The 12837-nt window shown below is 36.9% G+C and overlaps 1 protein-coding gene across 1 annotated transcript in view; it reads left to right on the top strand.

The window, feature by feature from the left end:
- The window catches only part of WDR19 (WD repeat domain 19), a gene marked incomplete in the record, with an annotated part of 30288 nt that overhangs the window by 15531 nt on the left and 1920 nt on the right, over positions 1 to 12837 (top strand). Inside the window, 17 exon segments of the mRNA XM_072406317.1 lie at positions 260 to 370; positions 724 to 833; positions 1390 to 1447; positions 1901 to 2047; positions 2570 to 2652; positions 3353 to 3436; positions 3857 to 4003; positions 4204 to 4328; positions 4885 to 4997; positions 5598 to 5666; positions 6493 to 6570; positions 6715 to 6811; positions 7714 to 7838; positions 8771 to 8852; positions 10352 to 10502; positions 10579 to 10702; positions 12389 to 12465. Of these exon segments, the coding sequence (XP_072262418.1) occupies positions 260 to 370; positions 724 to 833; positions 1390 to 1447; positions 1901 to 2047; positions 2570 to 2652; positions 3353 to 3436; positions 3857 to 4003; positions 4204 to 4328; positions 4885 to 4997; positions 5598 to 5666; positions 6493 to 6570; positions 6715 to 6811; positions 7714 to 7838; positions 8771 to 8852; positions 10352 to 10502; positions 10579 to 10702; positions 12389 to 12465 (1781 nt within the window).

Here is a 12837-nt window from a genome sequence, read left to right as displayed (position 1 = left end):
TAAAGGTATATTATAAATGTGGGCATGGTGATGTCACTTGAACAGATAAAGGTATATTATAAATGTGGGCATGGTGATGTCACTTGAACAGATAATGTTAATTTATAATGTGTTTATGGTAATGCCACTAGAACATATAGGTATATTATATAAATGTCACCACAGTGAAAAAATCTGTTAGAAGAAAAATACAAAGTCAGTCACTGAAGTGCAAGGAATGGAATTCTTCTTATTATAATGTGATGTGTTTTCTTTATAGGGAATAGAGGATCACACTCTCTTGGCTGGCCATCTTGCCATGTTTACTAATGACTTCAACTTGGCACAAGACCTGTATCTAGCTTCTAGCAGCCCTATTTGTGCACTTGAAGTAAGTTTACTACTAAACATGTCTTAAAGAGATTGTTTCTAAACCTGAGACTACCCCAAGTTTAATGTGCTGGCACAAACAGGTGCTCATATCTGCAACAGCCTTGGAAAGCTTGCAATTGTGACTCTGTGTCAGATGTTCTGTCAAGAAAACCTTCTACAATTCAAGATGGTGTCAAAGCTTGCCACTAAGTCCAGCACCCCACACTCTGATTGGTCCAATATTTGTTTTGTTTTCATTGTTTTGAGTAAGGTCTGATTTCTTGCCCTAATGTGTAAAGTTGTCTCGGAGTCTATGTGTGAGACCTGCCCTGTTTGACCTAATGTATACCACTCATTGTGTTTAAACCTTAGGTCAGACGAGACTTGCAGCACTGGGATAGTGCCCTACAACTTGCAAAACGTTTGGCTCCAGACCAGATACCCTTTATATCAAAGGAATACGCCATACAGCTAGAATTCACGTGAGTCTTACTCCTGGATCAATTTGTTTATATTAAAGAAAATAGTGTTTTGTGAGAGGTATTTTTTACTCCATAGATACAGTACAATCATTGAGTGTTGTCAGTCAGGATAGCAGGTGTGATACTGGAAGGGCCAAATGGTGTGAAAAAAAAAAGAGAATAAAAAAGAAAACTAATGCATTTACCCAAAGGAGTATTAGGCTGAATATTATTACAGTTGTGTTTTTTGTTGAATCACTTGTTTATGCACAGTACAGACAAGCATAGAAGCAAGCACTGTACATTAACCACCAGCTCAATAAGATTTATCGGCTTTCTCATTGTACGATGGTAAAGGTAATTTTGTGCATGTGTTACTCTTTAAGCTAAAAGAACATGTCCAGTTTCTTTCACAAAATATGTGATGAGTTATAATTACCATCTACTATAAGTTTGATTAATTGGTAGTCCTCAGTTCATTTTACTGGGCTGACAAACATACCAGACATTCATATAAAGTATATATTTCATTTTGCATATTTAATGTTTCCACGTTTATTGAATGTTTGTCTTTCAGAGGTGACTATGTCAATGCACTTGCGCATTATGAGAAAGGAATGACTGGTGACAGCAAGGTAGGTAAAAAGCAATAATTGCAAAAAAACTTTATGGTTTTCAGTCATTATAAGCTGTTCTAATGATACAGAAGTGGCTGCATGTAGCTGCATTACTGGCTAATTGCTATTTTGATATAGCATGATGATCAGTGAACAGGGGATTCCACTTTGCTTGACCACCAGTAAAAAAAAAATGATGGACCCTTGTGAGGAGGGTGACTTGGTTAAGCAAAAAGCTAAAAAAAAAAAATATATGACCGTGCTATGGTTAAGATTCAGTTTACTTATAAGAGGGGTCAGGAATGAACTGGTTAAATGAACCTTTAAATATTAAGAAAAAAATCTGTACATATTTACCACAAGTAAATACTACACACACACACACACACACACACACAAAATATGCATTTTCTAAAATTACATCACCATGTTTTTAAAAACAGCTAAAAGTCTTTATAAATACAATTACAGTTTCAAGAACATGATGAAACATGCCTTGCTGGAGTGGCTCGTATGTCAATTCGCATGGGTGACATCCGACGTGGAGTAAACCAGGCTCTTAAACACCCCAGCAGATTGTTGAAGAAAGACTGTGGTGCCATTCTGGAAAGTATGAAGGTATGAAATCTGTTTGACTGTGGTCAGGTCACCCAAAAGTAGCATTTTATTGATAGGTGATGGAAATTTTATCTAGTGATGTCAATAACTGACCTTCAGAGATGCTTATATGTCCCTAATATAGTCATAGTCACATATTCCTAACATAGCATAAGGCCAATTTGTGGGGGAAGGCATTAAACCTAACGTTTCCTCTCAGCTTGGAGTCTATTTTGCAAAAACAGGGTAGTTCATACTTCTTTTGCATCCTCTGTAATGTAAAATAAGAAAATAAATATATAGTAACAGAGGGTATACACCACTTATATAACTGGTAGATTTGCAGATCTGGTAATGGAAAGACCTAGAACTTAACCATCAAAGATATGTAAAAAAGAGGTAAATGATGTAATTTTTCAGCATCTACCAAAATCCCAAATACTGGTTTTGGTGGTCTGATGATCTTATCTGTGATGTTACAATCCTATACAATCTTATATGTGATGATACAACTTACGTTGTTCCCTTTCATTTTAAATTTAGCAATTTTCAGAAGCAGCCCAGCTGTATGAAAAGGGCCAGTACTATGACAAAGCGGCTTCTGTGTACATCCGCTGTAAAAACTGGTAAGACATGTGCCCAATACATCTAATAATTTGATATGACTTGTATTTTATGGTGCCTCTAATCCTAAAACTGCACACATTTGTACTCCCCAGCATATCATATCTGTCCAGAGAGAAGCAGATATCTCTCTCTGAAAATGGTGGATGGGGGCTGTGCACTCATCCTTGGGTACCCTGCTGGATGGATATGTACAACACGTTTATAATAGTACAACAAGTTGAATAATTCCCTGTATGATTGGATACTTGGAGTATGCAGTATTAGCCCCTTAAACCAAGAATTACATTAACTTCAAACATTATTCAAAATCAGCAACATTTGTTTACTTTTTTACTGCCTAGAGCTAGAAAAGCTGAGCTCCTAGGATCGCTCAGCATGGTGTAATGGTAATTGGCCTCATCCATAGTTATTTTGAGTGTTCTGTTTGGGTAATATGTGCACATCCATAATAGATCGACAATGCTACATAGTTCTGTGTAGTATTAGAAGTTGCTTTTTAGATCTCCATTGACCTTCAGCAGTTCTTGTTGGACAAACGGGACACAAGGGACATTTTAAAATGTTGACCATTATGTCTGCAATATTTAAGCTTTCCACATGATTGTCCTTAGCTGGCTTTATGAAATTGTTAAATATTATCACAAATATGTCTTTGTGATTTACTTGGAAGGGTGCCATTGATATTTTTTTTTGTTCCAGGGCAAAAGTTGGAGAGCTTCTACCTAATGTCACTTCTCCCAAGATCCATTTACAATATGCAAAAGCCAAGGAAGCGGATGGGAAGTAAGTTTGTTTTTGGGTGTTTAACACTTGTAATGATTTATTAGTGCCTTCCCAAAACAACACATAGAATAATTTACAATGGGTTTTATGTTTGTGGTATTAATCTTTTGTACAATAGACACACTTCAAAGAAATTATGAGTATCTTCCATGTATGTTGCATATGTTATTGTGGGATCAGTCTGTTAATCCTAGCCACTTATTCCATCTAATATGTTTAATCTGCAATAGACTTCATCTTTGCTATTTTGCAATCAGATAGTGAAAATTCTGCCAGGGATCTCCAACCATTGGAACCCATGAGAAAAAAATTGGCAGCATTTTTTGCCTTGCAAAACTAGTACATCGTTTTAGGGCATAAAGTTTTAAAGATCTTTTAAATAAAGCCTGGTGTCCTCGGCTCTTCTTTTTCTCGCTACAGGTACAAAGAGGCGGCTTTGGCTTATGAGAATGCCAAGGACTGGGATAATGTCATCCGGATCTACCTGGACCACCTAAACAATCCCGAAAAAGCTGTTACCATTGTGAAAGAGACACAGTCATTGGAAGGAGCCAAGATGGTAGCCAGGTAACATTTTTAAAAGCATTGATTTCTGCGTGGTGTTTATAATTAGGTTGATTAGTTAGAAATAAACCTGGAAGTAAAATCACTCTGTTTAATGGCTGCAGTTGCCAAAATTTAAGTATTATTAGAAATGGACTTGTATGGAAAGAAGTTCAGTAATATTGGTAAACTGATTGTTATGATTAAAATGCTTTTGTTTTTAGATTCTTTCTACGTCTTGGAGATTATGGATCAGCAATCCAGTTTCTTGTTCTGTCTAAATGCAACAATGAAGCTTTCCAGCTTGCTCAGCAGCACAACCAGATGGAAATCTATGCTGATGTTATAGGTACTGATACTGACATATGCAAAATTCTGAAAGGCTTCTTTACTCCCTTACTTTACTTACAATACAAAATAATACCAAGTAAAGGGGTTACACATAGTTCAGAAACCCATTGCAGCTAATCAGGTTTGTTTTCTAAAGCCAGACTTGCTGAAAGAATAAATAGTTGCTGTAAATAGCTGTCATTTGTAAATTGGTTATTGAAGTCCTAAGTGAATTACTTTATATTTGAAGTAGTATGTGGAAATAATACCCTAAAGGTACACTTAAACCACAACTAAAAATGAAAGCATTTATCATATGCCTGGGAGCATAACCTATCTGAAAAATACAATAGTATTTTACCCTGTTGTTGTTGTACACTAGTCTACATTACCCCCTATTATCTGTATTTTGCTGATCCTGGAACAGGCCAGCCAGGAACACTGCAACACCCATTGTTACTTCTTATAAAGTAAATCTGGTGTAAAAACAATGTTCTCAGAAATGTATTTCAGGAAGCCCTTAATACTGGTACTATATATGACAATCATTTACCTAAAGTATCCGTCTGTTGCAGGATCTGAGAACACGAGCAATGAAGATTATCAGAGTATCGCCTTGTACTTTGAGGGGGAAAAGAAACACTTTCAAGCTGGGAAGTTCTTCTTGCTTTGTGGGCAGTATGCAAGGGTAAGTTAATGAAACAGACTACAGATAAACAGCATTATGAGGTAAATGATCCCATATACAAATTTCTGTTCAGAATGCTCAGAAAAGGAGACCAATTTTATGTTTAATCTGCATAAACAAGCTTAAGGAGAAACTATACTTCTGCCATAATCATCCTTACCTGTGTGCAGCCATTCTGCAGCAATGACCGGTCCAGGTTTGTTGAGCTGGGACAAAAAGCCCCAGAGAGCCAGGGATTTATTTTTTTGACAAAAGAGACATGCATATCTCTACCTCCTGGCCTCAGTTTTAGAGGTGAAAGGTTTTATGGGAGGGTTTGTAAAATGTCTGAATTGTTTCAGCAAAAGAAAAATCTAGTGATTGAAAAAGCAAGTTATTGGTACTTTCAGAGGCAGTGGATTGCTTTCCCTGTGGAGCTGGCTTTATTCCTTGTGTTTAGCACCTTATGTATCCTATATGTTATGTTGCATCAAGTCCACCCACTAAATGACAGCATTAGGAAATCAATTTGACATTGACAGCAAAATATTCTCTTAATATTTTCCTATCTTTCAACTTAGTGAATATTTATTTAATGGTTTTTCTCTATTTTTATTTTAGGCACTAAAACACTTTTTAAAAAGCTCATCTGCAGATGAGAGCACGGCTATAGTAATGGCAATTGAAACGGTAAGAAAATCCAGTTGTAGTAAAAATGGATCTGTGAGTAAAAATTGATTATATGAGTCATAAGAAAGTTAGATTATCTGACAAATCTGGCTTATATAGCTCCTGACTTTTTCTTCTGTAAATTTAGCCTAAAGCCAAACTCAGACAAACTGGTAAATACCCAGCTGAAATACATATGTGTCTTTACTATCAAATGATTTGTGTTTCTTTAGATCCAGTCTAAGACTGCATACACACGTGCAATAATTGTCGTTGGAAAGGATCTTTTACAATCCTTTCCAACGCCAAAAGCCTGAAAGATGCATAAATGAGTGCTGTGTAAACAGCGCTGTTCTGTTCTATGGAGAGGGGAGGGGAGAACTACGGAGTGGCACCCCACTGCGCTCTCTCCCTTTCACTTTCATTACAATCATTCTTCATTCTTGGATCCACCAGGACAGATCCATGAATGACGAGCTTTGTACACACGCCAGATTCTCGTCCAATATCAGCCCTGAGGCAGTTATTGGACAGCCGCACAATCAGCATGGTGACCAGACTTTTCTACATTTGAACAATACTAATTGGTCAGCTCCCTGTCCCCAGCCTGTGATTAAACATTGAAGGAGCATCTCTGAGGTCATCCCTCATGTCCTTCTCCCAGCATTACTCCTTGTCAGCATATATGAACGGGGAGCACTCAATGGTCCTGCTCCCTGCTATCCCAATCTTGGTGCCGCTGTAATTTCAGTTACAGGGGGGTGAAGTCAAACAAAATCTAGGCATTTATACACATTGCATCTAAAATAGATTTAATTGTTAATGTCTGTTTTTTTTCTCTGAATAGGTTGGACAGGCTAAAAATGAACTGCTGACCAATCAGCTGATAGACTATCTGATGGGGGAAAGCGATGGCGTGCCTAAGGTACCATTTCCTTTCTATAACAAATAATCATGGACCAACATTTATTTACTGAACACAATATTTAAATTTATTAAAGGAATAACAGAAGTTTGCATTACATTTACTGGAATAACATTAATGATAGATGGTTTGTTAATATTTCAGGATGCAAAGTATTTGTTCCGTTTGTACATGGCTCTAAAACAGTATAGAGAGGCAGCGCGTACTGCGATCATTATTGCAAGGGAGGAACAGTCTTCAGGTAACTACTTTATGGTTGTTTTTTTATTTAAAGTACCATACTCCATAGTTATCACTCTGGTACTAGTAGTAAAAATAATGCTCCAATATAAATGGCTTTTATGGGGAAGCACCTCTCTTTAATGGAAGGAATATATCTGTGTCCCAATGCCAGGAATTCTTCTTTGTGTAGAAAAAAAATATAACTGGTGTCATTAAATGTGTGATAATCTTCTTGCATCTTTACAAGTCTGATGTCTCAGAATATTAAAATATAGTGCTCCACTAAGCTCATCTTTTAATTGCAACAATGGACAAAATACAATAAATATGATGCAGTCTGTCACTAGCATTAACACAGCAGACCCCTCGCCCCATTTATTTTTAAACTAACCTAAGTATCCAACAAACAAAGAAAAACCCAACTCCAGCTAACAATTTTTTAGATGGTAAACAGATTTTTGCTTTTAGAAAACCATGTGAATAAAAGCTGATGCTTTTGGTACCCTTAGCAGTGTTATATAGTTTGTCCTGAAATAACAAATAAATCATGTGAAATAGTGATTGATATTCTAAAAGTTATCATTCCCATTTCGGGTAATAATGAAATGCCCCTTAATACAGAATACAAAATGTTGTACCATAGTGGCCATCTAAAACATCCAGATGTTAATAACCTGAATTCGGCATTGTGCCTTAGCCAAGCCTCTAGCGTCTCGTTGACTTAACATTCTAGTTGAAGTGGTGTGAAGTACTACAAACATATATCAACAGAGGAGCAGCAATGTAAATGTTAGTGTTGTGTTTTTTTTTTTTTTTTACACCAACAGCTATATTTGTCAATTCAATTTAATTTAATAATAAATATACCTAAAACTCTTTGGAATTACTAAGTATTACCATTGTTCTTTTCTACATTGAAAGGTAACTACCGGCATGCACATGACATTCTCTTCAGTATGTATATGGAACTGAAAACACAAAAAATCAAGATCCCAGCAGAAATGGCTACAAATTTAATGATTCTTCATAGCTACATCCTGGTTAAGGTATTAATGTCTGACATATGATTGCAAATCAAATACTGATCCTGGTATAGAACATTGTGCTTGATTTAAAATTGTCTATGATTGCCACAACCACTATAAGGCCCTGGTCCAGCAACCATACTCGCCAGACACCAGTCCCCCAATCTAACACCGCAGTCTTCACCTATATTAAGCCCCCAATCAGCCTTGGGAGGCTGGTTGCGTCTCCCAGCACTCGGTTGCCCCAGGACATAGTGTGCAAGTAATGGTGTTTAGGGAAGAGGTGGCAAAGGACCAGGAGCCCACAAATAATGGAGCACCAAGATTTCAACAGAAACAAGTCCAGAATACAGAGCAGAGGTCATACACAGGTAATCCGTCCCGAAGAGGTACACATGCAGAAGACACAAGCAGAGTCAGGGTCACAGGCAAAAGGTCAGTCCAGGCTGCATAAATTCACAGGATCAGAAACAGGCAAAGACATTAACAGTAAATCAGCCGTAAAACACAGCAGGAGCATGTCAGCCCAGCTTACTGTTACAACAGGCACAACAATGTTTGATACTGCAATGGCGCTCAGCATGAGATCGTCGGACAGATAAGTATCTCCTATCAACCAACACTCAAGTTCAGACTTTTAGATTGATATATAAGGGGGAAGAGTAAATTGATTAGTAGCTGTGGGCATTACAAACCTGTATTTTTTGGATTTTTTTTTATTTATGAAGTGTTTTGCTTTGTATCTTCCATCTCTACCAAACTTTACCACAGTGCCCCAAGTGGATTCCTCTTTTCTACCTACAATTTCTCTATATATCATTGCATGGGCAAATGTTTTCAGTAACTTTGTGTATCATATGTGGTGACTAACTGCCTCGTTTACAGCTATTGTAACACAAATATATATCCTATTATGTAGCTTATTAACAAATGGCTTCAAAAATGTATTTTAGATCCATGTTAAACGTGGAGACCACATGAAAGGAGCCCGAATGCTGATACGTGTTGCTAACAACATGAGTAAATTTCCCTCCCGTAAGTATCAGAAAAGCAATTTTGTAAAAAAAAGTATATTCCTGATTGTAATGGTCTTTACTTCTTTTGTCTTTTATCGTTCAACACATATACTGTGTGTGATTACATTAAACAGTATTTTCTCTTTGTAAACACATGAAGATCTCTGGACTCCATTCAGTTTTCTGACCAATTTTTGCTGTTATTTAATCTTATGTTCAAAGCTGAATTACAAACAAAACATTTTGTGGGATTTACATTTTAGATTTCTTAATAGATGCAAAGGATATGACTCTACTTTGTGTGCCCAAAATGCCTTTTCACACTTTATTAGCCTGGGTCTACACGGACATTTTTAAAAACACATGTAAACCTTCCTCTTCTGTTTATCTGCATTTTTATGCTTTTTTCCTGCGTTTTAACGCATTTACGTTTTAAGTGCTTAAAAACACGGGAACACGTCCTATTAAAGTCAATGGAAACGTTTACCTGCATTTTTGGGTGTTTTACAGCTTTAACCCAGCGTTTTAATTTTTTAAACGTTGCAAGTAACGTTAAACACTCCTGGTGTAGATTAGCTTATTGGAATGCATGGGAATTTCAAACATGGGCTTTGAAAGCCTCAGGCTAAACGCTGGGGAAAACGTCTGCGTAGACTAAGCCATACTTAGTAAAAGTAATAGTAACATTCGTGCTATGCTTCATATTTCAATGTTTATTACATTTATAACAGAAGAAACAATAAACAATACAGTCATTTCTCATATATCCTGCCTTGTTCGGGCTTACAAATTTCTTTTCATTGGCAACAAAAACAAAGATAAAACTCACCTAGAAACAAACATTGGCAAACCTGGTTGACAATTGGTAACACATAATCATAACCACATCATGACATGACATTCCTATCCATTTGCACACCTCCAAGGTCCGAGAATCTTACATTTAGCATTCCATTAATTTTAGAATAGGACTATAGGACACAGAAGGGGGGGGGGAGTAGAGTTGAGGGTAGAAGACTCACATCATAACGTATCGGTAATGAGATATAGACCAACTATGTGGACCTATAGTTCATCCAGAGTTCCCAGAATCGGGTAAATTTATAAAGGGTGTTGTCAAGTGTATGTGTTAACCTGTCATTCACCATAACCCAATGCATTTTAGCAAATATTTGATCCAGGAGGATTACATTTGATTTCTGTGACTTAGCGAGGGTTGTACGAGCCGCCAGTAGAATAATTTCACTGTGCTTTAGATGGTCTGCAGAAAGCAGAGTTGTGGGTAAGACCCAGCTGGACAGGGGCAGATACAAGACCAGTCACTGGTCTGTATTATATTCCACTTCTGCACAGATACAAAAGCTATTTCATACTTGGTTACTGCACAGATCTTAATATACAAATGACTCCAACATTTAAGTAAGAATACACACGCCTCTTGTGTTTAGACAATATTTATTAAGCCCATATTTCAACTTGTATGTGTATCTACATAACAGTTATTCTTTGTCCTTGTAGACATAGTTCCCATCTTGACATCCACAGTGATTGAGTGTCACAGAGCTGGTCTGAAAAACTCTGCCTTCAGTTTTGCCGCTATGTTGATGCGGCCAGAATATCGTAACAAAATAGACGTGAAATACAAGAAGAAGATTGAAGCGATGGTCAGGTAATAGCAGTGAAGCACCATGTGTGTAGTTTTCCTTACGGCCTTTTATTTAACTAGTCATTTGTTTATTTGCTAGGCGTCCAGACACCTCTGAGGTGGATGAAGAGAGCACTGCTTGTCCATTCTGTGATTTCAAACTACCAGAGTGTGAACTTCTCTGTCCAGGCTGCAAGAATAACCTGCCATACTGTATAGCTACTGTGAGTACAACTAACTTCAGTCAGTCCATTATTTGTCACCATTATTGTCATGCTCTTCTTTGAAGGCCAGAGGTCATTGAAGCTCAGATGTCCAGATCCAATTTAGTAGTGTTAGTTAAAATTTCAATGGCTCTAATTATAAAACGGAGAATCTGGCATTCCCTCAAACATTCCCAGGTAGGAATCTGATATTGAAACCCATGGACCTGAAAGTTTCCTATGAGAGAATGTTTTTGGGAATGTTTGATAATGCTAAACATTTTTAGGAACTTAAGAGGGTTATATTGGGTTATATTGGGGCAGCAAGGTAGTCCAATGGTTATTACTCTGGCCTTTGCAGCACTAGGTCCTAGGTTCAAATCTCAGCCAGAACATTCTCTACATGGAGTTCAGGCTCTCCCTGTGTCTGTGTGGGTGTCCTCCCACATTCCAAAAACATGCAGTTAGGTTAATTGGCTTCCCCCCAAACTTGACCTTGGACTGTATTTAAGATTTACAAAAATAAAGACATTAACATATGATTATGGTGGGGACATTAGGTTGTGAGCCCCTTCGAAGGACAGTTAGTGACATGACTATGGACTTTGTAAAGCACTGCGTAATATGTTGGGGCCTAAATAAATAATTGATAATACATTTTGAACAAGAATGTAAAAAATGTTTTAAATGGATACTTTGGGAGAATTGTTTACATTGCACCACACCCTAATGCTCACAAATGTCAAAGAGTTTTCTTTGCATGGGTTCTAATGGTGCTAATTGTCAACACTAAAAACACAACTTATGTTAAAAAACAATTTGTTGCAATTTATTATACAATATTATAAAAACGTATCACACACGATAAATACTTGCATAATGCAAATAATGACAATTCAGTAATCACATACTTTGTAATGATACACAATAATGATGAAGCCTATTGGTGAAACGCGGACTGTAAAAGTAAACGGTAAAATCATTACAAATTATGTGATTACTGAATTGTCATTATTTGTATTTTGCAAGTATTTATCGTTTGTGATACATTTTTTATATTGTAACAAATTGCAACAAATTGTTTTTTAACATTGTTAACACAATTTTTAACATTTTTAACACATGTTGACAATTGGCACCATTAAAACCCATGCAAATTTTCCCTGTTGGGTAAAGAAAACCCCTTGACAATAATGTAAAAAAGTTAACATTGTAATTGTATTCAAGAAAAACAAACTGTAACTGCATGCAGAGACATCTGCTGGCTGAAGAGGTTTATTTTGTAAATTACTAAATGTGATCACCATGATTGTCTGTCATGATGATCACATTATTGTGAACCAAACTGACTGTCAATCAAGTTTTGCTGTCTCAGTTACTGAGCTGTAACAGGAACACAGCAAATGTCATCAGTGAAGTCAGAACTACTCCGTCTATGTGTTCCAGCTCCGTGATAAAGCATTAAAAGCATTGAAAATAATAAATCATAGAAATCATTCTTTATAACAGATTTCATTAGTTGTGTGACCAGATACATTATAATCAATACTAGCTGTTCAGTTGCCTAATGTAAATGGACAGATTTTGAAACCATACATACAGATATATTTTTACGTGTACAAAATGTGTCATACAGAATCTGAAAACTAAAGCTTACCAATACCATGTAACAAAATTAAATTCACAAATGTGTTTTCTGTATTTCAGGGTCGGCACATGATTAAAGACGACTGGTGTATCTGCCCACATTGTGAATTTCCTGCTCTATATTCAGAGTTTAAGATGTAAGTTGTGTGCATGGGAGGGGCACAAACATCTGGGACAGCCACTCTGTTCTATAATCAGTTTATGGGAATGTGTTATTTGCATTGGTTGCCAGTGGGTAGAATGCCACCCTTGCAGACCTTGGTTTTATGCAGCTGCATAGTGGTGTTGACCCTGGATATATGCAGGAACCATTCTATGGGAGCTCAATCAGCTACAGCTCGAGAAACCCCTGGATTCCTCAAAACCCTGGTTGAGAATGGCTAACAAAGTGAAACACTACTGGAGCATGGCTGGGCCCCAAATTAGCAATGACTAATATCAGACATGCTGTATCCTGTCAAAATAAGTGAGTTAAAATAAATTAAATATGTTCACCTCTACATCAATTC

This window comes from Pyxicephalus adspersus, chromosome 3, assembly GCF_032062135.1.
Source record: "Pyxicephalus adspersus chromosome 3, UCB_Pads_2.0, whole genome shotgun sequence".
Classification (NCBI taxonomy): Eukaryota; Metazoa; Chordata; class Amphibia; order Anura; family Pyxicephalidae; genus Pyxicephalus; species Pyxicephalus adspersus.
The sequence above is the reverse complement of the archived record's forward strand: the minus strand, read 5'-3'. Positions and strand labels throughout refer to the sequence as shown.